Below are 25,324 nucleotides of genomic sequence, written 5' to 3'. Positions count from 1 at the left end.
TGATTTCTTTCTAGATCTTTTTTTGAATATTGACTTTAACTGCAGTTTGATTCTTTGAAAACCTCCAACTCCCTGCTGCTTGAAGATCTGAAAACTGTAAACTTTTTCACAAGAAAAGGACCACCCTTGCTCAAAGACTAAAACACGAGTACTTGAAGTACAAATATTTATGTGGCACACCTAGACAAAAAAAAAAAGACAACTAGGTCTAGGATTCTGTAAACAGTACTGCTTTTCTGTGTCTACCCTAGAAACTAGAATTGCTAGATGGGACCCACTAAATCCAGTGCCTCTCTGTAATAATATATGGAGATGTTGTATATATACAGCACATTTTTCTTTAGGAATTCAGTGGTATATGGAATATACCAAGTAGTATATCTAATCATGCACAAAGATTACAATAAATACACAATGAGACTAATACCAACTTTCATTCCCACTTCACTATAGACTCCATGAAACCCTTAGCCAAATGTAATTAAGTGAATCTTTTTTTTTCAAGATATGAAATTTATTGTCAAATTGGTTTCCATACAACACTCAGTGCTCATCCCAAAAGATGCCCTCTTCAATACCCATCACCCACCCTCCCACCCCTCCCACCCCCCATCAACCCTCAGTTTGTTCTCAGTTTTTAAGAGTCTCTTATGCTTTGGCTCTCTCCCACTCTAACCTCTTTTTTTTTTACCTTCCCCTCCCCCATGGGTTTCTGTTAAGTTTCTCAGGATCCACATAAGAGTGAAAACATATGGTATCTGTCTTTCTCTGTATGGCTTATTTCACTTAGCATCACACTCTCCAGTTCCATCCACGTTGCTACAAAGGGCCATATTTCATTCTTTCTCATTACCATGTAGTATTTCATTGTGTATATAAACCACAATTTCTTTTTTTTTTTTTTTAATTTTTTTTTTTTTTAATATATGAAATTTACTGTCAAATTGTAAACCACAATTTCTTTATCCATTCATCAGTTAATGGACATTTAGGGTCTTTCCATAATTTGGCTATTGTTGAGAGTGCTACTATAAACATTGGGTACAAGTGCCCCTATGCATCAGTACTCCTGTATCACTTGGGTAAATCCCTAGCAATGCTACTGCTGGGTCATAGGGTAGGTCTATTTTTAATTTTCTGAGGAACCTCCACACTGTTTTCCAGAGCGGCTGCACCAGTTTGCATTCCCACCAACAGTGCAAGAGGGCTCCCGTTTCTCCACATCCTCGCCAGCATCTATAGTCTCCTGATTTGTTCATTTTGGCCACTCTGACTGGTGTGAGGTGATATCTGAGTGTGGTTTTGATTTGTATTTCCATGATGAGGAGCAATGTTGAACATCTTTTCATGTGCCTGTTGGCCATCTGGATGTCTTCTTTAGAGAAGTGTCTATTCATGTTTTCTGCCCATTTCCTCACTGGATTATTTGTTTTTCAGGTGTGGAGTTTGGTGAGCTCTTTATAGATTTTGGATACTAGCCCTTTGTCCGATATGTCATTTGCAAATATCTTTTCCCATTCCGTTGGTTGCCTTTTAGTTTTGTTGGTTGTTTCCGTTGCTGTGCAGAAGCTTTTTATCTTCATGAGGTCCCAAGAGTTCATTTTTGTTTTTAATTCCCTTGCCTTTGGGGATGTGTCAAGTAAGAGATTGCTACGGCTGAGGTCAGAGAGGTCATTTCCTGCTTTCTCCTCTAAGGTTTTGATGGTTTCCTGTCTCACATTCAGGTCCTTTATCCATGTTGAGTTTATTTTTGTGAATGGTGTGAGAAAGTGGTCTAGTTTCAACCTTCTGCATGTTGCTGTCCAGTTCTCCCAGCACCATTTGTTAAAGAGACTGTCTTTTTTCCATTGGATGTTCTTTCCTGCTTTGTCAAAGATGAGTTGGCCATACGTTTGTGGGTCTAGTTCTGGGGTTTCTATTTTATTCCGTTGGTCTATGTGTCTGTTTTTGTGCCAATACCATGCTGTCTTGATGATGACAGCTTTGTAGTAGAGGCTAACGTCTGGGATTGTGATGCCTCCTGCTTTGGTCTTCTTCAAAATTACTTTGGCTATTCGGGGCCTTTTGTGGTTCCATATGAATTTTAGGATTGCTTGTTCTAGTTTCGAGAAGAATGCTGGTGCAATTTTGAATGTGTAGATAGCTTTGGGTAGTATTGACATTTTGACAATATTTATTCTTCCAACCCATGAGCACAGAATGTTTTTCCATTTCTTTGTATCTTCTTCAATTTCCTTCATAAGCTTTCTATACTTTTCAGCATATAGATCTTTTACATCTTTGGTTAGATTTATCTCTAAGTATTTTATGCTTCTTGGTGCAATTGTGAATGGGATCCGTTTCTTTATTTGTCTTTCTGTTGCTTCATTATTAGTGTATAAGAATGCAACTGATTTCTGTACATTGATTTTGTATCCTGCGACTTTGCTGAATTCATGTATCAGTTCTAGCAGACTTTTGGTGGAGTCTATTGGATTTTCCATGTATAATATAATGTCATCTGCAAAAAGTGAAAGCTTAATTTCATCTTTGCCAATTTTGATGCCTTTGATTTCCTTTTGTTGTCTGATTGCTGATGCTAGAACTTCCAACACTATGTTAAACAACAGCAGTGAGAGTGGACATCCCTGTTGTGTTCCTGATCTAACGGGAAAAGCTCTCAGTTTTTCCCCATTGAGGATGATGTTAGCTGTGGGCTTTTCATAAATGGCTTTTATGATGTTTAACTATGTTCCTTCTATCCCGACTTTCTCGAGGGTTTTTATTAAGAAAGGATGCTGAGGGGCGCCTGGGTGGCTCGGTCGGTTGGTCATCCGACTTCGGCTCAGATCATGATCTCACGGTCCGTGAGTTCAAGCCCCGCATCGGGCTCTGTGCTGACAGCTCAGAGCCTGGAGCCTGTTTCAGATTCTGTGTCTCCCTCTCTCTCTGCTCCTCCCCAGTTCATGCTCTGTCTCTCTCTGTCTCAAAAATAAATAAAAGTTAAAAAAATTTTTTTTAAAAAAAGAAAGGATGCTGAATTTTGTCAAATGCTTTTTCTGCATCGACTGACAGGATCATATGGTTCTTTTCTTTTATTAATGTGATGTATCACTTTGATTGATTTGTGAATGTTGAACCAGCCCTGCATCCCAGGAATGAATCCCACTTGATCATGGTGAATAATTCTTTTTATATACTGTTCAATTCGATTTGCTAGTATCTTATTGAGACTTTTTGCATCCATATTCATCAGGGATATTGGCCTGTAGTTCTCTTTTTTTACTGGGTCTCTGTCTGGTTTAGGAATCAAAGTAATACTGGCTTCATAGAATGAGTCTGGAAGTTTTCCTTCCCTTTCTATTTCTTGGAATAGCTTGAGAAGGATAGGTATTATCTCTGCTTTAAACGTCTGGTAGAACTCCCCTGGGAAGCCATCTGGTCCTGGACTCTTATTTATTGGGAGATTTTTGATAACTGATCCAATTTCTTCGCTGGTTATGGGTCTGTTCAAACTTTCTATTTCCTCCTGGTTGAGTTTTGGAAGTATGTGGGTGTTTAGGAATTTGTCCATTTCTTCCAGGTTGTCCAGTTTGTTGGCATATAATTTTTCATAGTATTCCGTGATAATTGCTTGTATTTCTGAGGGATTGGTTGTAATAATTCCATTTTCATTCATGATGTTATCTATTTGGATCATCTCCCTTTTCTTTTTGAGAAGCCTGGCTAGAGGTTTATCAATCTTGTTTATTTTTTCAAAAAACCAACTCCTGGTTTCATTGATCTACTCTACCGTTTTTTTAGATTCTAAATTGTTTATTTCTGCTCTGATCTTTATTATTTCTCTTCTTCTGCTGGGTTTAGGCTGCCTTTGCTGTTCTGCTTCTATTTCCTTTAAGTGTGCTGTTAGATTTTGTATTTGGGATTTTTCTTGTTTCTTGAGATAGGCCTGGATTACAATGTATTTTCCTCTCAGGACTGCCTTCGCTGCATCCCAAAGCGTTTGGATTGTTGTATTTTCATTTTTGTTTGTTTCCATATATTTTTTAATTTCTTCTCTAATTGCCTGGTTGACCCATTCATTCTTTAGTAGGGTGTTCTTTAACCTCCATGCTTTTGGAGGTTTTCCAGACTTTTCCCTGTGGTTGATTTCAAGCTTCATAGCATTGTGGTCTGAAAGTATGCATGGTATGATCTCAATTCTTGTATACTTATGAAGGGCTGTTTTGTGACCCAGTATGTGATCTATCTTGAAGAATGTTCCACATGCACTCGAGAAGAAAGTATATTCTGTTACTTTGGGATGCAGAGTTCTAAATATATCTGTCAAGTCCATCTGATCCAATGTATCATTCAGGGCCCTTGTTTCTTTATTGACCGTGTGTCTAGATGATCTATCCATTGTTGTAAGTGGGGTATTAAAGTCCCCTGCAATTACCACATTCTTATCAATAAGGTTGCTTATGTTTGTGAGTAATTGTTTTATATATTTGGGGGCTCCCGTATTCAGCCCCAAATAGACATTTGTAGTTAAGTGAATCTTACATGTTCTGTCCTAATCTTTATTATATTCTTTTCTGTTGCTTTGATTCCTGATTGTCTTCCTATCTGGGCTCTTAGGATACCAGTCTCTCCACTTTCAATTGTTCAAGTTAAGTACAGAATCTTTATCAAGTATATTTCTAAACTTGACTATTATATTAATCAAGTATATTATTATTATTGATTTTCTTCAATACTAAATTTCTAGATAAATTACCTGTTATACCCAAGAGAAATTTCCCTTTTAAGATTGAGGTCCATACGTCTCTGTCCCTGTCATGGTTTATATAATGAATACTGTAAGAAGATGTAAGTAGAGAAGAGAGAGGAGGAACATATCTGCTATATTTTCTATAAGTAAAAATAACTGTATCTACACTATAAAAAGCTCTCCAATCTTTATAAATATCCTTGATCTCACAAATCACTAGTGTGGTACTTTAAAGATGCCCTCAAATTCTTTGCTGCTCCTCTCATTGTAAGGTGGATCCAAATATCCCTTTCCTCAACTTCTGAGTTATAAGAAACTGTATAGCTACTGTCAGGACTACTATGGCTCTGGGGGAAACCAGCCACCAGGTAAGAAGCCCATCTACTCTGACACTGCCATGGTATGAGGAAGCTCAAGCTTGTCATATTGAGAAGCTGCTTGAAAAAAGGATACCCAGCCAGCCCCAGCTATTCCAACTATGCCAGCCCAGGTTCAGACACATGAGAGAAGACATCTTGGGCATTCCAAAAAGATATAATGTGGAGAACAGAGAAACCCAGTCAACAGATTCAAGTTCCCAGACATTTGGCCTCAATAAGTCTGCCCAGTGACCACCAGTCATTCAAGTCACCCCAGCTGAGGGTCCACTCATCTTGCTGGGCCATCTCTGCTGGGCTTTACACAAATACCCAACCCAAAGGTTTATGAGCCCTAATGAAATAGTTGTTTTATACCACTAAATTTTGAGTTTATCTGTTTTGCAGCAAGAGATAAGCAGAACACCTAGTAAACACCCTCCTTAGGACTAATTATTTAGTCATTTCACTATGTTTATTGAGAAGTTTATGTTGGTACACATGGTATTTGCTAATGTTTCCTATAGAAAGAAAATCTTGATTAGGAGGAAATGTGTTATAATTTAGTAGTGATCTGTACTCCCAAGCATAGTGCTATTTTAATGTGCTAATAAAAGGCAAAATGGATATATTTTCTTTTCACAGGTACCTGAGATGCTATTACTGGGCCGTTCGAACTTTAATTACTATTGGGGGCCTTCCAGAACCACAAACATCATTTGAAATTGTTTTTCAACTGGTGAATTTTTTTTCTGGAGTTTTTGTGTTCTCCAGCTTAATTGGTCAGGTAAATGGAGATATGAATCTCTAAATACATAATACTGCTATTTTTGAAAGGCTAATAAGTCTTTGTAAATTTACAGAAGAAAAAAATCAATCTTTCATCTATTTTAATGAATTGGAGGAGGATGTGAATGAGCCAACATTGCCTTTGAATTTTTAAACCATTAAATCTATCAGAAGACCTGTCCACAATGTCAGGTTAGGCTCCCAGAGAAAGTCAAGTTTCTAAATTGACTTATTAACTTGGAATTTCCTGAAAAACCTTTAAAATCTCCCTTCTTTAATTAAACTTCATACATTTTCATAAAATCCCTGGATTAAAATCAACTTCAGAGGCTCCCAAATGCCATTTAAATAAATTTAATTAATAAGTCATTGGTTCATAAATGTTTACTATGGCATCTCTTTGTCCTTATTCTCAAGGAATCACAGTCTAGTAAGAAAGTTAAACAAACACAAATAACTACCGCAAGGTAGTTGGCATTTGCAAGGCATAGAACCCAGTATCTTTGTGCATTCCCAGATTCATAAGAAAAAAAAGCTGGACAACATAGCTTTTTAGAAGTTATACTTCCTTGGAAGGTACTTCATATGCCATATGTTTGGGAACAAAAAAGCCCCATGTTGAGATTTGTATGCTGGGTAGAGTTAGACAAATTCACAAAATGACTATTTGACTATTCCCACTAGATAAATTATTCTTTCTCATTCACCACACTCACAGTGGTATGAATAAATTGCATGCTTTAACAATATTTTGCAATAAAAGCTATTTTAATAACATTTGAAGCTGACCACAAGTAGTCAAAACTCAAATCCTACATCAATGAATATCAGGACCTGCTATCCATGGTAAGTACCAGAGGAAAGTTTGAAAGCTGTATTATATTAGTTAAGAAAAGGGAAGTTTTCCATGAGTTTTCCTGGAGAAGAATGTATTTGCAACATCTTAATAAAACAGATAGGATTCAGTCATTATAGACAGATAGTCCAGTCAATCAGAAATAGTGTGTGAAAGATAGCAACAATATAAAACAAGTATGTTTGAGGAAATAGAAGGAGTACCAGCATGACTGGAGTGAAGGATGCTTGTAAATAAGGTTAGAGATGTACATAAAGACAAAATATTTTAGGGCTCTGAGTGTTAAAGATGTTGAACTTTATCTTAAAAGGCAGTAGGAAGTCAGCCAAGGGGGAATTTGAACAAAGGAGAAATTCAGGAAGATTATCAAAATATAATATGAATTGGAGGAGATGATACTGTCTTTAAAAGTAGATTTTATTGGGGCACCTGGGTAGCTTAGTCAGTTAAGTGTTGGACTCTTAATTTCAGCTCAGGTCATGATCTCATGCGTTCTTGAGATCATGCCCCGTGTCAGACTCTGCACTGACAGCACAAAGTCTACTTGGCATTCTGTCTCTCCCTTTCTCTCTGCCCTTCCCCTACTTGCATGCACTTGCTCACTCTCTCAAAATAAATAAGTAAACACTTTAAAAAGTAATAAAAAATAAAAAGGAGGTTTTATTATTATTTAGGTATGGTGAAGCCAACAAATCAAGAGACAATTGGCATTGATAAGATAGTTTGTTAGACAAACAGACTCAAAAGGAAGGGTCACAATATGCCAAGGGAGACACATGGGAAGCACCAGGGAAGGAGCAGGTTAAGCAGGGTAACAGATTTAGGATTGGCTAGTTTGGATAATTTTAGCAGGTTCTAGGATTTAGGAACTGTCTCTGTCTGGTACTTGGCTCTGGAGTGATTCGGTGGATCAGGTGGATAGTAGCCTGGAATATGAGAGCCCAATAAAGAAGGCTGTTGGGAGTATGGCCTCTACATTGATTACTTTGCCTATAAAAGCCCACTCACAGTGGAGTTGTTTGTGATCTCTCGGAATCAGCTAACTCTGGACAGGATAGTACCAGATATCAAATCATCAAAATACAAAAAATAAAAAAACATGGTTAATACCATGATATATAGGGATATATAGGGATATGGCAACTCCAGCCTGAATATGGTAACATCATGGAGAGAGAGACTGTAAAGGAAACTCTAGAAAATATTCAGGTTTGGGAAGAATACACAAACAGTTAAAAATTGTAAGTATAGGGGCACCTGGGTGGCTCGGTCAGTTAAGCGTCCAAATCCTGATCTCAGCACAGGTCTTGATCTCAGAGTAATGAGTTCAAACCCTACATTGGGCTCCACACTTGGCATGAAGCCTGCTTAAAAAAAAACTGTAAGTATAAAATATCATAATCTTAGTGGCTTAGTCACTGCATCAATGACTGAAAATGGAAAGCTGGTTAATGCAATTAATTTGAACTTAAATAGCAAAAATAAAATTATTTCATAATTTCTCATAAAATTCTGTGTGAGGTAGCCACATCCCCTTCATTGCTGTCCCACTTTTATAGATGAGGCAACTCCAGTGTAAAGAGATTAAGAGGCATACCTAATTCATACATGTAATTCACACAGTGAAATGATACAGCCATGAAATGTTGATAGTAATAGTAAAATCTAATATGTATTTAGCACTTACTGTGTCCAAGTCAATGTCTACAAGATTAAAAAATTATATCTAGTTTGAGTTCAGTTCTTTTGCTATATAGTATGTGGTCTTTGGACTAGCAGCAGAAGCAGCACTTGGGAAATTCAGATTTCAGACCTTACCCCAGAACTAAGGAATCAGAATCTACAGTTTAACAATATTTTCAGGTGATTTATATGCACATGAAAGTTTGAGAAGTGTTGCTTTACACACCACACCACACCACATCTGCCTTTACACTGAATTCGAGGTTCCAACAGGAACAGGAAGAAATATCAAGCCACTGAAAATGTAATACTAGAGCCTGCCACCCCCTCCTGTCACAAAAAAATAAGATTGAGACAGGAGGTACAGATTTGTGGTTAAACTTTCACAGTGACTAAAAAATGCTGAGGAAAACAGTTAAAAACAAAAGAGAGACTGGGACAAAATCCCCATTTATTCAAAATTCCCATATATAACCACACCAAGAACTACACCCTGGATGTGATCATCACATTTTAACTACAATATTCTAGTCTCTGATACAATTAATAAAGACTGGCATTTTCTTCACCTAATGTGGAACACATCATGAAATACATGTATTCTTCACCTCACTACCAAAACCATCATTGCTGAAGGATAGCACATAAACCATTCAGATTCCTGTCGCTATAAATTCTGGGCCTTCAACATTGATCAATAATGCCTTTAATTGTCCTCGGCTCCCAATTTAAACTTTATTAAATTTCCCAACCCAACCCCTAACGTCCCAATTCTCACGGCCTTAGGTGAGTTGGTAATGTTCTCCATCTGCCAAGAATGGCTTGTAAAAAGGAGATCTAGTAACTAAGGTTGCAGAAGAACATTTGGAATAACCCCCAAGGAGGAAGTCAGAGACTGAAATAGATGTATCTAGTTTGACTATCTGCATAGCTCCTCAGCAGATACTTTTGATAAGAAGAACTTATTGACTCTAAAAATGGAAACTGAGGAAGGCACCACAATAAAAGCCATTTGAGGTAGACTTCAAAGAATGAGTAGTTTTTCCATAAGCAGAAAGGCTCAGCTACTAGAATGAATGAGCAAAGTCTTGAGAATATAAAAGCAAGACTCTGGTTTTCCTCCGTATTATAAACCTACAGTCAAAGCAAATTTACAACCACTTGCTTCCCTCTATGTGAGAGGAAGAGTCAAGCTATATATCTTTTTTGTGCTGAGACCTTAAAGATCAGCTTTTAACCTAGAGTGGGTTTTTATGGCTGAGTTATAAACATCCAAGAACTAAAACCTGACAGTTCCTTAAGTATTGTCACAGCAGTAGATGATGCTTCAGTAATTTCAGCACATTTCAACTTCTGCTGAATACTGTGCCTTAAGCATGATGAGATTTGATTTTATCTGTCTAAACAACACAAAGGGAAGTACAGAGGTTGCAATTTCATGATGAATTGAGTCTATATAGCCAGCCACACTGGATAGTCTTGAAAGATTCTTTCAAAGTGAGACTCACCAAAATGGACTAAACATTTTGCCAGGTAATTGCTCAACTTTCCTTGTATATCCCTTGAATAAGCATAAGCTGTATAATTTTTAAAATATCAACCAACATCTTTTCAGTAATATACAAGTTTGCAAAGAAGATTGTGTGCAGATGCATGCATTATGTGACTGAATCCTCCCAAAAACTTCACATGGTAAGACGGGTCCTATTGTTGTATGTATGGGGTCAAAAGGAGGATATGATTTGCCCATTGTTTTATGTGAATGATTGAAATTAAGACCCAATATCAGTGTGTTAAAAATCTAGTAGTTAGTGCATTAGAATGGAATGTACCTCATACAAACTCTTAATTCACCCGGGTTTGTAAAAAACTCTTTCAGTTCCTCTGCCAGGTGTGGAGTGACCATATTTGTGGTTTCAGATGCAAGATGTAATTGGAGCAGCTACAGCCAATCAGAGCAACTTCCGAAACAGCATGGATCATACCATTTCCTACATGAATACTTATTCCATTCCTAAGAGTGTGCAGAAGCGGGTTCGGACTTGGTATGAATATACATGGGATTCTCAAAGAATGCTAGGTAAGTAAGGCAGATTACTGATTAAATCCCTGTATAGCATGTCATATAATGGAAGTTCTGTAAGTTAGAAGCAGACACTAATTGGAGTTGAACAAAAGACTGGAAAACAACTAAATGTTCTTCAAAGTATTAATTTAATACAATGAGATTTTTTTTTTCCTTAAATGCCCAGACATAACTTACTGGTTATGCAAATCCTGGAAGATCATCCACAGCTATTCCTGAGGACATGACAAGTGAGGAAGGGCAGCAAAAGGAGCAGTAACAGGTTCCTTCTTTCTCTCCAACTATAAATACTACTCCATCACCTTGGTTTAGGAGGGAACTAAGGACAAATAACCCTTGGAAACAAGGAGTTATGTCTTTATACAAAGGATTTTCAGATTTAGAATGAATATTGGAATCAAAATAAGGATATAATGTATCAATTCTTTTTTTCTAAATGGATGTAAGAAAACATAAAAATAATCAACTCTCAGAAATTTGTCCTATACTAGAGACTAAGAATGGGCAGATTTATTTATGGAACATTTTATCAGCCTGAAGGCCTATCATTTCATTCACATACAGACAAATCTTTAATGTATTCACATTCTTCATTGAGTTAATAAGCAAGTAAATAACAATAATTTGAATTTACTCAGCAATTTCTCTTTTAGATTCCATTCCAAGCTGAGCCACCTACCAATTATTCACAATTGAACAAGTCACTTACAGTCTGTCTGAGCTTCAGTTTTTCTGTTTCTTCTTTCTGCAAAGCAGGAATGAGAACACTTACCTTAGGGTTGTCACAAAGGTCACCTAAGATAGTGACAGAGCTCAGTAAGCTTTCAAATGCCACATGGTGGTGCTCATTATGACTTGTCATCCCCAGGATGTTAGGGCTGGAATGTGTAGATCAAAAGACAAGAACTGGATCCTTTTTCCATCCAGGTAGTTCACTAGCCATTGTTCCATGATCACTAAACTTTATATCTAAAGTTTCAATAAACACAATGTTCTGAAACTATTCAGAGCTATTATGTCATTTGTAGTTAAAATACTATACTTCTCTTCTCTCATTAAAGTGATAGTGCTATTGTGATATGTATGTATGTCCAATAGAAGTAATAAAAATATAGAATTTGATGCAGCTGTTTATAAAAAGAGTTGGCATTTTGTTTCCTTAATTTAAAAAATTTTCTTATACTTTGGTGACTTTTTTTAATTATTCTGCTTGTGGGTTTATGTTTTTGTCTTTGCAAAGATGAGTCAGATCTGATCAGTACACTGCCTGTCACCATGCAGTTAGCCCTCACCGTGGATATGAACCTTAGCATCATCAGCAAAGTCGACTTGTTCAAGGCAAGTGCTTTTATAATTAAGAGAAAAACACCATATCAATTTCTCTGTAAAGTCTAAGCTCTTACTGTATACAGATTTATTATTTTTATTGCCTTATGTTTTAATAAAATCAGCAATCTGGAGAATTTACATGAAGTTAGAGTCAAATAAACTGGGTCTGTCTTTGGCAGATGACTTCTTTATTTTTTTTATTTTATTTTTTATTTTTTAAAATTTATATCCAAATTAGCATACAGTGCAACAATGATTTCAGGAGTAGATTCCTTAGTGCCCCTTACCCATTTAGCCCATCCCCTCTCACACAACCCCTCCAGTAACCCTCAGTTTGTTCTCCATATTTATGAGTCTCTTATGTTTTGTCCCCCTCCCCGTTTTTATATTATTTTTGTTTCCCTTCCCTTATGTTCATCTGTTTTGTCTCTTAAAGTCCTCATATGAGTAAATTCATATGATATTTGCTTTCTCTGACTAATTTCACTTAGCATAATACCCTCCAGTTCCATCCACGTAGTTGCAAATGGCAAGATTTCATTCTTTTTGATTGCTGAGTAAGACTCCATTGTCTATATATACCACATCTTCTTTATCCAGTCATCCATCGATGGACATTTGGTCTCTTTCCATACTTTGGCTATTGTTGATAGTGCTGCTATAAACATGGGGGTGCATGTGTCCCTTCGAAACAGCACACCTTTATCCCTTGGATAAATGCCTAGTAGTGCAATGCTGGGTCATAGGGTAGTTCTGTTTTTAGTTTTTTTTGAGGAACCTCCATACTGTTTTCCAGAGTGGCCGCACCAGCTTGCATTCCCACCAACAATGCAAAAGAGATCCTCTTTCTCCACATCCTCGCCAACATCTGTTGTTGCCTGAGTTGGTAATGTTAGCCATTCTGACAGGTGTAAGGTGGTATCTCACTGTAGTTTTGATTTGTATTTCCCTGATGATGAGTGATGTTGAGCATTTTTTCATGTGTTAGTTGGCCATCTGGATGTCTTCTTTGGAGAAGTGTCTATTCATGTCTTTTGGCCATTTCTTCACTGGATTATTTGTTTTTTGGGTGTTGAGTTTGATGAGTTCTTTATAGATTTTGGATACTAACCCTTTATGTGATATGTCATTTGCAAATATCTTCTCCCATTCTGTCGGTTGCCTTTTAGTTTTGCTGCTTGTTTCCTTCACTGTGCAGAAGCTTTTTATTTTGATGAGGTCCCAATAGTTCATTTTTGCTTTTTTTTCCCTTGCCTCTGGAGATGTGTTGAGTAAGAATTTGCTTCGGGCAAGATCAAAGAGGTTTTTGCCTGCTTGCTCCTCAAGGATTTTTATGGCTTCCTGTCTTACATTGAGGTCTTTCACCCATTTTGAGTTTATTTTTGTGTATGGTGTAAGAAAGTGGTCCACGTTCATTCTTCTTCATGTCGCTGTCCAGTTTTCCCAGCACCACTTGCTGAAGAGACTGTCTTTATTCCATTGGATATTCTGTCCTGCTTTGTCAAAGATTAGTTGGCCATATGTTTGTGGGTCCATTACTGGGTTCTCTATTCTGTTCTGAGTGTCTGTTCTTGTGCCAGTACCATACTGTCTTGATGATTACAGCTTTGTAGTATAGCTTGAAATCTGGGATTGTGATGCCTCCTGCTTTGGTTTCCTTTTTCAAGATTGCTTTGGCTATTCGGGGTCTTTTGTGGTTCCATACAAATTTTAGGATTATTTGCTCTAGCTCTGTGAAGAATGCTGGCATTATTTTGATAGGGATTGCATTGAATATGTAGATTGCTTTGGGTAGTATTGACATTTTAACAATATTTGTTCTTCCTATCCAGGAGCATGGAATCTTTTTCCATTTTTTTGTTTTTTCTTCAATTTCTTTCATAAGCTTTCTATAATTTTCAGGGTATAGATTTTTCACCTCTTTGGTTAGATTTATTCCTAGGTATTTTATGGTTTTTGGTGCCACTGTAAATGGGATCGATTCCTTGATTTCTCTGTCACTTCATTGTTGGTGTATAGGAATGCAACCGATTTCTGTGCGTTGATTTTATATCCTGCCACTTTCCTGAATTCATGAATCAATTCTAGCAGTTTTTTGGTGGAATCTTTTGGGTTTTCCATATAGAGTATCATGAGATGACTTCTTCTTTAGAAGCCACTCTCTCCTAATTGCGGTCAGAAAAGAGTTTTTCAGGCTCTTCTTGAATTAATTTAAATGTAATTAAACTCTATAGCTTTATGTCTTTCCTACTATGCACACAATTTCCCATTTATGAATGTACCTTGGCAATGAGTGACAGACAAGACCCAAATTAGCTCTGGATTGGTCTGACAATCAGAGAATTGTGCCTAACCATGTCTTCTGTCACAAATGCTTTGGATTTAGAGTTTTTAGATGGCCAAATTCAAATTTAGAAGCTTTTTTTTGGGGGGGGGAATGAATAACAAAGAAATTTTTAACTTTTTGAGCGTCTTTAATTTTACTACTTTCTCCTCTTCTTTTTTTTTTAATTTTTTTTTAACGTTTATTTATTTTTGAGACAGAGAGAGACAGAGCATGAATGGGGGAGGGTCAGAGAGAGAGGGAGACACAGAATCCGAAACGGGCTCCAGGCTCTGAGCTGTCAGCACAGAGCCCGACGCGGGGCTCGAACTCACGGACCGTGAGATCATGACCTGAGCCGAAGTCGGACGCTTAGCCAAGACTGAGCCACCCAGGTGCCCCAGCTTTCTCCTCTTCTTAATGCAATGTACTGCATGTAAACTTTTCTCATTAACATTTAATTCTGTGTGTGGCATGGCACTGATTTATCTATTTGATTATCTGTTCATTCAGAAGACATTTGTTAAGTTCCTACCATGTTCCAGGCATCATTTTAGCCACTTTGTTGAAAATAAATACTTGCTACATGGGGCCTAAATCCCAAAGAGGAAAATAAAAAATAAATATGAAATATGTTTTGAGGTGATAATTCTATGAACAAAATTAAGCAGACTAAGGCGGATGAGGAGGGTACTGGTCAATAAAGGCTGCTCTGATAAAGTACAATGGAGTATTTAAGCAAAGGACTACAGGAGGCAAGGAAATGAGCCATGCAGATATTGGAGGAGGGAAAGGAGGGATGGGCAGAAAGGCAATATTACAGGAGAATAGACAAGATGAAGCCCTGAGCCAGCAACATCCTGAAAGGGGGCCAGGGTAGCTGAAGCAAGGGCACAGTGATAGAAAGCAAGAATAGTCCGAGGAGAATAAAAGAAAGGGAGGTCAAGGGGGATGGTAAATTAATAGAGGATCTTGGAAGCTGTAGGATAGACCTTGGATTGTACTGTGAGATGCAAAAACCACTGAAGACCTTAGGCAGAAAGTGACCTATTTAAGATCAGTTTGAAGGGATCGTCTCTCCTATAATGTGGATAATAGACCATGGAAGCAAATGTGGAAGCAGGGAGGCCACATAGGGTTTACTGCAACCATCCATAGAAGACAGGATAGAGACCAGATCCAGAGTAGTAGGAGTAGAATTGTTAGGAAGTGGCCAAATATTGGATATATTCAAAGGAAGAGGCCCAAGTTTTTGCTGTTGATTGTGTGAAGGGAGAGAGAGACAGAGACAGGGAGAGAAAGGAAGCAAAGCTGACTCCATGGATTTAAGCCTGAGGAACATGAAGAACAAATATATCATTTGCAAAATAAGAAGTTTTGGAGTAAGTGAAGGGTGAGGGTGTTAGAAATGGCCTCTGTTTTGGGATGTGTTTGTTTGAGGTGGGAGTTAGACCTCCAGATGAAATGTCATGTAGGCAGTTTGATAAATAAATCTGAGTTCAGGGGAGATATCCAAGCTGAAGTAATAAATTTGTGCATATTAACATATTGATGTATTTCAAGCCATGGGACTGGATGTGATCCCCTAGGTTGAAAAGTGTAGACAGAAAGGAAGATGTAATCCAGACAGAAACATATGCCTTGAAAATACGTAATCAACACCATTGGGGACAAAATGAAGAAGCAGAAGCTGTATGGTAAAATGGTTGGGCAGAGTCACTCCCAGTGTTAGGCTCACCTCAGCTCCATAGGATACTAGAGTTAAGTCTGTATCCTAGGACTCTTTTCTTGATATATCCTTCTAGATTTCCATCCAGATTTTGGTGAAGATATAAACCATGTGATTTTAAAATTGGCAGATGACACAAAGTAAGAAGGAACAGTTTAAAATGTGTTAGATTATAGGGGCGTCTGGGTGACTCCATCAGTTGAGCATCCTGCTTCAGCACAGGTCATGATCTTGCAGTTCGTGGGTTTGAGCCCCACATCAGGCTTTACACTGATAATGCAGAGCCTGCTTCGGATTCTTTTTCTCTCCCTCTCTCTCTGCCCCTTCAGCACTCTCTCTCTCTCTCTCTTTCTCTCTCTCTCTCTCTCTCTCTCTCTCTCAAAATAAATAAATAAACTTTAATAAAATAAAATAAAATGTGTTGTATTAAAAAACTAAAAATTAACTGAATACTTTGAAACAATGAGCAAAACCAAGATTAACTTCAACAGCATAAAAGTAAAGTTCCAAATTTAGACTGAAAATTGAAATATTACACATATAAAAGAGCCATAGCTAGTTTCACAACATTTTTTTTACACCTGGGCATTTTTGCTGACCTCAAACTCTGTATAAATCAACAGAGTTATGTATTATAATGTTATAATACATGTTTGTATTTGGTATAATGCTATACCAAACATAATTTGGTTTTCTTGATTATTTTAACTACATCTGGATTAACCTATAACATTGCAAATAACCCGTTTTAAGAACTTTTACAAGGTAGATAAGCTAAGAGTTACTGGTAAGAGGTAGGAGTTGAATAGTGAACCAAGGAAATAGTGAGAAGATGATCTTAAAAATAATATTATTTTATGATAATACAAATCAAATCAACAGTTGCTTCTAGTGGGGAGCAGGGATGAAGATACTGACTAGGAAGAGGCATAAGGGGACCTTGTGGGGTGAAATTTTTTGTCTTGCTATGGAAGCTACAGTGTGTTCATTTGTCAAAACTGATTCAACTGTCTCTTAAAATTTGTATATTTTACTTCTTATACATTATGCTTCCATTAAAAAAAGAAGAATGGCCCCAAACAAAAATGTTTAGTTATGGGATGTTTAGTTATGGGAAAAAAATAAATTCAAGAGGAGCAGAGTTTACATATATTAAAGTCACTTATATGGATAAGGAATGAGACTTACTCTATATTGTTTAGCAAAATAACACTCAACTGTAAACTCCATTTCTGAGCAACAGGCCCTGTACAGAGAAGTAAAACCTCTTGGAGAGCAAGCTTGGTCCTAATAGTCTTGATACTCACTGGACACAGCACAGTTTTAGACAGAGAATAGCTACTTAGCAAGGAAGGGAGGGAGGGGCAGTGGGGAGAGAGAAGGGGTGTGGGGAGGAGAAGAAGCACTGAGGCCAACTACTGAGATTATATGAAAGTAGTTTTCTAGTTGGAAAGTAATTTCAAATTTCTAGTGAGACTCCCACAGTGGAAGCTCCAGTGAAGTAGAAGCATCATGGAATGTGGACAAACAGAGTTTTCTGATCTTCTATCAGGGAAACTGGGAGAGAGATGCCTCCATTGGTTAGCAGGTTCAACTAAGTAAATGGTTTTCAAGCTGCAGATTACAATCCACTGGGGGGATCATGAATTCAGTTAAAGGAGTCACAACAAGCATGTAAAATAGAAGAGAAAATATCAGAGTACTTCACACATAAGTAAGGGTAGGTATTATATTATGAAATGTTTGTTTCTTTTATTTAGCTTTAAATGCACATATATATGGGGTCCTGGGTGGTTCAGTCAGTTAAGCATCCAACTCTTAATATCAGCTCAGGTCTTGATCTCAGGGTTGTGAGTTCAAACCCCACATCTGTGCTGGACATGATGCCTACTTTAAAAATAAAAGAAAATAGGGATACCTGGGTGGCTCAGTCAGTTAAGTGTCTTAGTTTCAGCTCAAGTCATGATCTCATGGTTCATGTAATCAAGACCTGCATCGGGCCCCTCACTGACAGCATGCAGCCTGCTTAAGATTCTCTCTCTCCCTCTCTCTGCGCCTCCCCTGCTCATGCTCTCTCTCTCTTAAAACAAATAAACTTTTTTTAATAAAATAAATTAAAGTAAATTAAATTAAAGCACATATAAATATGTGTATACTGAGCTCAACATAAATATCTGTGTTACTATAGGGTATGGTCAAAAAAGATATGAAAGCCATGAAGCTAAATTATTTTAATAGCATTTTAAAATGTTATAAAACTCTCAGGGCACCTGGGTGGCTCAGTTGGATAAGCCTCTCACTTCAGCTCAGGTCATAATCTCACAGTTCATGAGTTCAAGCCCCACATCGGGCTTTCTACTGTCAGCGCAAAGCTCACTTTAGATCTTCTGTCTCCCTCTCTCTCTGCCCCTCCTCTCCAAAAAATAAATAAACATTTCTTAAATGTTATAAAATTCTCTATACCTTAATGACTAGCTTAATTGAGAACAAGTAACATAATTGTCTCTCTTTTAAAAATAAAACAAAACCTTTAAATTATGTACCAATGACTTTTATGGGATTATCTCTAATTTGGAAAATTATCAGTTTTTAGCCTCAGAGTTTTTTCTGAGGCTAACATATGTTTTTTTTAATCCATAAAATCAGCAAAATCTGATCGAGAAAAAAAGGTTAAATCTTCACATCTTACTAATGTTGTATATAAACTTAGATTCATTCTTTCCTGACATTTCCATTAAAAATTCATTTTCTTCCAGAAAGAACCCATTTCCACTTATATTTCTGTTAAGTAAAAAGGGTTATTTTTTTCTAAAGCTAAATGAAGTAGAAAATGAATAGGTATGGGATTTTTCTAAATTTATTTTCGTGAAGGCAGTCTTAGTAGTTTATACAAATTTGTTATTTTTCTTAAGGCGAAAATAGGCTGAATGGTAATCCTACATCCTTACCTCATAAATTATACCCAACTGAGTCTGGTGTTGCTTCTATCAGTTACATACATTCGCAGAGTATCACCTATGCTCTCTGGCTGAGTGCACAATGGAGAGAACATTTGAAGTATGTGTGTGCAAAAGATGCTTAGGAGTCTACAGGGTGAGGAAGTGGAAGCTCCTGGGCAGGAGCCTTCTTATTATCACAAGCATGGGAAATTATAACCTGTTTACAGAATAAGAAGTTACGGCCAGTGCATAGGATGATAACGAAAGATGAATCTAGAAAGGTCAGTGAAGCCTGTAGGTAGTGTGGGCCCAATCCTATAAGGAAAGAAAGCTAGAAAGCAGAAAACTGACAGTGTAGATTTCAGTTTTACAAAGACAAGAAATGGAACTACACTGAATAGACCAGAATATCCAAGAGTAACAAAGAAAGATGACTGTCAACTGTTGAAAACTTCCATACCTTGAATTCTTCCTGAAAGTGAATTTTCCATATCTTTAAAAGGCAGACCAGCAGAAAGAGAGAGAAAAAGAGACAGAGAAAAAAGAGAGAGAGAGAGATCTGGCACCAAGATTGGAGGCTAGCAGGCATGTTTTGTGTATTTTCAATCTTCCAGATTAGGGGAAATAAAAAGTATTTGAAAATCATTTAACTTACGAAGATTTATTTTAAGATGCCTTAAGGGATATTTTAAGTTTGTTTCTTGGGCCTTCAGTCAAAATTTTCATATGGACTTTTCTCCATTTTGTAAATTTGACAATGGATACAGATCTAGTAGAAATTGTTTGCAGGGAATGATTCTATGCTAAATAACCTTGCTTCGAGTTTTTTCAAAAGACATATATCTGTTGCTTTAATTTTATATTATATTCAAATTTCTTTAAAACTGCAAAAAGCACAAATGTGCTTATATTCCTTTCCTTTTAGCCTTGTGAAATTTGTTTACATATTAGTGGAACAGTGAGTGTTGTAATGCTTTAGCAAAAGTAATATAATAATGGAGTATTATAAATCATAATATGAACAACATTACATGAAAATTGTCCATACTTTTTTTGATCCTTCAATCTCATTACTGTTACCATAAACCTTGCTATACCCAATTCTTTCATGGCCTCTACATTAGTCAGGATATTCCAGAGAAATAGAACCAATAAGATATGCAGAGAGAGAGAGAGAGAGAGAGAGAGAGAGAGAGAGATTTATTGTAAGAAACTAGCTAATATAATCCTCAGGGTTGGTAACTTCAAAACCTGCAGGGCAAGCTAGCAGGCTGGAGACCATGAGAAGAGTTAATGGTGCAGCTCAAGTCCAAAAATAGTCTGGAAACACAATTCTGTCTTCCTCAGAAGACTTCAGTCTTGTTTTTCTCTTAACGCCTTCAACTGATTGGATAAGTCACACCCATATAATGGAGTATACCACACTTTACTCAAAACCTAATGATTTAAATATTAATCTCATCCAAAAAATATCTTCACAGTAACATTTGGTGTTTGACTATATATCTGAGAAGTCCATGGCCTAGCCAAATTGACACATAAAATTAACCATCAGGGTCCCCAAGCACTGTCAGAACTATATGTAATATAATCAAGTCAAAGATAAGAAACCAAGCTATTGCTAATGCCAAATTTGAAAATTGATACATGTGTCTTCTCAAAAATAATAATAGCTGCTGTTATTGAGTTCTGACTGTGTACTATTCTGTATTATCTGCTTCTGTCAATTAATTCTCACAACACACCTCTAACAAATGTTTTATTAGTATCTCCATTTTACAGAAAGCGCAAATTACTTACCTGACTGAGGCCATAGATCTCAAAGCAATGAGAGAGGGTTTGAACACAGATTTTTTTTACCCCACAGTCTAGGAACTTAACCCATTTATGATGCTGGTTTTCAGTTCCCCAGCAACCTTAGTTGGATAAGTGTAAGATGCTGAGGAACCAGAGAAATTTTTCCTAGGGGCAAAAAACAATGCTAGCTCATGGCAATTCTTCAGCAATTTCACAGAATTAGTATTAGCACATCAATTTCACACCCAGATACCTAAATTCACACACACTTTCCTATCCTCCTACTAAGAAAAAACCCTGAATCTCATGTGGTTCTTCTTTCTCTCAGTCAAGGCAAATAGAATGAGAGTAACAGGATTTTACTAAAACTTTGCTTCAATCAGTTGTGGCTAATTAGTAAAATTTGCTTCTTCTACATGGTGTTTTCAGAGTTTCTAAAGAGCTTAGAGATGAATAGTCATAATATTTTTTAAAATTTTTTCACAAAAATGGCTCTCTTCCCTGCAGATTGCATGTTATTACAGCCCAAGCTCAAGTATTAAGCTAATAAGGAACACATCATTTCTATAAGGTTGGGCAGTTTTCTCTACTTTCTTATGATCTATTATTTTGATTACGATTTTTAAATATCTTTTATCAAATAAGATGCTAGGGAAATCACATTTTGCCTCTACCACTAAATTACCATCAATCAGAGAGAATTTAATAAAAGTTCTATTGCTCCACCTAGTGGTCAGAATTTAAATCTTATCTCTTCGAAACAGAGCTTAACAGTAAGAAATCAGGGATCCAGAGATACCAAAATGAGAATGTAGGCACCACCAGTCTGTCAAGGAAAGCACACCGTTTCTCACTATCTGCTGCTAAAGTAAAACTGCAGAACTGATCCCAAACAGGACACCTCACTGAGACCCATGACTCATTGTGATTATGAGGCAAGCGAGCCTGGAAAGGCTTTGGCTTCAGGGGTAGGAAAGATGCAGGGGAAGAGTTTTCTATGAGAGTGACAGACTGAGTCAGGAACAGAATGGAAATGACACCATTATTTCTACCAATCACACGGACCCCACAGTAGTAACATCCTAAGCAGTTACGCCACCACATATTTTTTCTGAAGGGTTTCAAATCAGAGCATTACAATTAGACTTACTATATTTCATTTTTTTAAGCTATATTTTTACCCTGGTGGTATCAGTAATAAGGTATTGTTGCTAGACTTTTTAAAGTATTTTCAACAATGAGATTATGACCCAGATGAATTCCATTCAACTATACACCCTGAACAGTTCCTCTGTCTAAAGCATTAGTGGGGCACTCCAGATACTATACCCCTATATTCCTTAGTCTCCAGTGACTCTCAATAAGGTGGGGAAATTCTAAATAATAACGCCCTTGGTTGTGCAATGATGAAGTGACTCAAAACATGAAATGCTTATATCAATTCCTGCCACATAGTAAATTCTGTTGTTATTATTACCATATTACTAACTGAAAAATAAAACTGATTCAATCACACATGAGTTTCTACACTGGTAAAATCATCTTCTTCATGTGGCCCTGCTTGAACATAGGAAGATGGATTGGATTTATCCACAGGGTTTCACTCAACTTGTGACTTTCCCACTTTGACTATGTAATACTGAAGCTCAGAAAAAATATAATTATTGTCACTTCTCAAGGAACACTTGATGGACGTGACCTTTACAAGTGTTTGCAAATATTGAGCATAGGGTTGGGTCCAACATGACTTAGAACTCAAAAAGTTATGACATAGTAACTTGCAAATTATTATCACATTTGACTTCATTGCTTCCAACAGCTTCCAATGAGTACATGACTGGCATAGTCAATAGCATGGGCAACTGGATTTAGAACTCCCTGCTCTACACATATCACCCATCACTTGCTTAATAGGAATGGAGTCTAAGATGGGACAAAGCATTTCCTTTTATAATAAGTCTGAGCTGAGAAAAGCCCAAGGAAGACTATTGTTTATACTTAAGGATGACTTAAAGTCACAGTGAGTTATAAATTACTGATAACATCTTAAGTTCTGTTTCAAAGAACTTAAGCAGGAATAAGCCCAGAACTGGAGGCATCCTACAGGACTGAGAAAGTAGTCATTCCAAAAATAAATGTTGCCAGCTTTTCAGTAGTGTTCAGAGCTTACCATTATTAAAAGAACTTTCTGGGTACAGGAAACACCATCTAATCTATATGTTATATTTTAAATAAAATAAAAATAGAATTTCTCTTAACTCTGTCCAGATCTCCAGAATCTTTATTCGAATCTGTGGCACATATTCATATAGCACTGAATTTCCCATTGTTGCAAATGGAATAATCTCTAACAACTTCGTTTTATACATCAGCCCATCTTTATTTAGTGCTTAGCATGCCCCAAATACTGGTGAGACATTGGGGGTACAAAAGTGAATAATACACATATCCAGTCCTCAGTTGCTCAGAAGATAGATTTAAAAGACAACAACAACACACACACACACACTGGTGATTCTCTTTCTCTGACATCTATTGCATGTGTGACCTTAGGGAAATAGTCAATAGACTTCCTGAGCCTCCGTCCCTTCATCAATAACCAGGAGTAATAACAAATTAATTAATGCCAGGCATCACAGGAAGGTTGAAAGAATAAAACCAGTAAAGATAAGAAAATAGTAAAATTTAATACAAACGTTATTAATATAATGTTAACGTTGATACTTATACAGATACTCTTACTTTATAGAAAAAAGTACATTTATGAAACAATGACTGTGCTCTCACTTCCAGTAAATCAGAAAATTTCTTAATGGCTTCTATAAAAGAAATGGAGCTGCCATTACAAAGAAAGAAAACAGTAGCCCTGGGATGTAACTCTTTTTATACACAATAGTGGAGCAAAGTGTATCCCAAGAAAATAATCATTTTCAAAGGGTGGGGATAATTGTTCTCATATACATAAACTATAACAACTTCATAATGCAAATTTCATTAGCTACGTCTAAGTACAGATGAGAAGGACCTAGTTCTAGATCACAGCGGCCCCAAGGCCAGTGGCACCTGTCCATGAAGCAATTAGGAAACAGAATCACTTCATTGATAAAACGTAAACTGTAAGTTTTTATTACATACAGCTGCTATGTTCCGTTTACATAAATTGATACATATTCTATGCAAATGTGTTAATAAAAATTCATATTTATAACAGTTCAGATGTTTTTCTTTGAGGAAATCGAAACTATAAGCTAAAAGTTATTCTTGTAAGCACTTGCACATTTCGACTGAGGAAAGCAATAATTGTTTGCTTATCTATTTTAGAGCTTATCTCCTAGTTTGGTCTAACACTTTCATGGATTGGGTTTCCTTTATTAGTGCTTTCTGCCTGTGAGCTAACCTGAAGGATAGAAAGAAAAGATGAAACGTATTCCTCCTCAAAGGACATTCTGTTCCTACAAACAATCTCAGGATGTGTGTTTTACTTTATTTTCATTAAAATTAATAAAAGTCAAGCTGACATCTCATCCATTCTTCTCCCCAATTCCATTCTCCTCCCCTTCCCAGAGGTGGCCATTAGGATGATTTCAAGGGTATCCATCTAATCCTCATTTTTATAATTTTACTTTATATAAACATCAAGGCCTATTTTGTGTAACTTTCTCATAGCTGGAGTCATAGTGAATATATTCTACACCTTACTTTTGTGTGCAGCTCACATTTTTTGTCAAGTTCAATCATATCTGTATATACATAGATCTGAATTATTTATTTTAACCACTGTATGGTAATCCAACTTACAAATCTTCAACATTTTTATCTGTCCACAGATTGGCATTATATTGTTTCCAATTTTTCCAGTACTGAAAAAAATACTGCACACACATCTCTGTGCATTTATAGAACAAGAATTATGGTTATAGGAAAACATTTAAAATCATTAATAACTCCTATGAATATTATTTAGTACAGCTGGGAATTTTCATCAAAGTTCATTCCAGTAGGAATTTCTCAAGGAATGAAAACTTAATTTTGGCCTAAAATTATAATTAGGATTGTAAAACTTAATGCCAAAATATTCAAATTGCACATATGAAAATAAATGTAAGTGGATTTGTTTAGATCTTCTATTTCTGATTATTTACAGTGTTATTCTTCTCCATGAATATGAATAATTGAGAGTTAGCTCCATTGCAATGATACTCCAAACATGTTTAAGCTTAAGAACTTTGAAATATATTTCTAATGAATTTTCTCTAAAACATCAAGAACATGAACTTTCTTTAGTGGGAGAGATCCTAAGTTGAATCCAAAGTTTGTTTGTGTTTTTAAGAGTTCTGAGTGATCAGAACACCAATTTACAAAATGAAATTACTCTGAACCAATGACAGCTTTAAAAGAAATCAGGTATATGAGCCATATATTTAGATAATTTTTACTAAAAACAAAATAAGCACAATATTTAGAAAGAAATTAATGTTTGTCATTTGCTTTAGCAAATATGATAACCTGAGACATGGTAGGAATAAAACAAATATAAATAAAAATCATATACCTTGCACAAAAAAATACATAACATGGTAAGAAAAGGCAAATTTTCCTTTACATATAAAAACCTTTCTGTGTTTTTGCAAATACAAATTAGACTCCTCTTCAACTGACTCAAATTGTGCTATCCATATGAGCAACTTCTTGATGTTTCCCTACC

The 25,324-nt window shown here is 36.5% G+C and overlaps 1 protein-coding gene across 7 annotated transcripts in view; it reads left to right on the top strand.

Annotated features, from left to right (window-relative positions):
• The window catches only part of CNGB3 (cyclic nucleotide gated channel subunit beta 3), a 273,696-nt gene that overhangs the window by 204,284 nt on the left and 44,088 nt on the right, over positions 1–25,324 (top strand). For all 7 annotated transcript variants that reach the window (XM_042973520.1, XM_042973525.1, XM_042973523.1 and 4 more), the window contains 3 exons: positions 5,734–5,875; positions 10,337–10,496; positions 11,743–11,840. In XM_042973520.1, the coding sequence (XP_042829454.1) occupies positions 5,734–5,875; positions 10,337–10,496; positions 11,743–11,840 (400 nt within the window). The remainder of the gene's footprint in view (positions 1–5,733; positions 5,876–10,336; positions 10,497–11,742; positions 11,841–25,324) is intronic.

The sequence above is a fragment of the Panthera tigris genome, chromosome F2, assembly GCF_018350195.1.
Source record: "Panthera tigris isolate Pti1 chromosome F2, P.tigris_Pti1_mat1.1, whole genome shotgun sequence".
Lineage (NCBI taxonomy): Eukaryota > Metazoa > Chordata > Mammalia > Carnivora > Felidae > Panthera > Panthera tigris.
The sequence above is the reverse complement of the archived record's forward strand: the minus strand, read 5'-3'. Positions and strand labels throughout refer to the sequence as shown.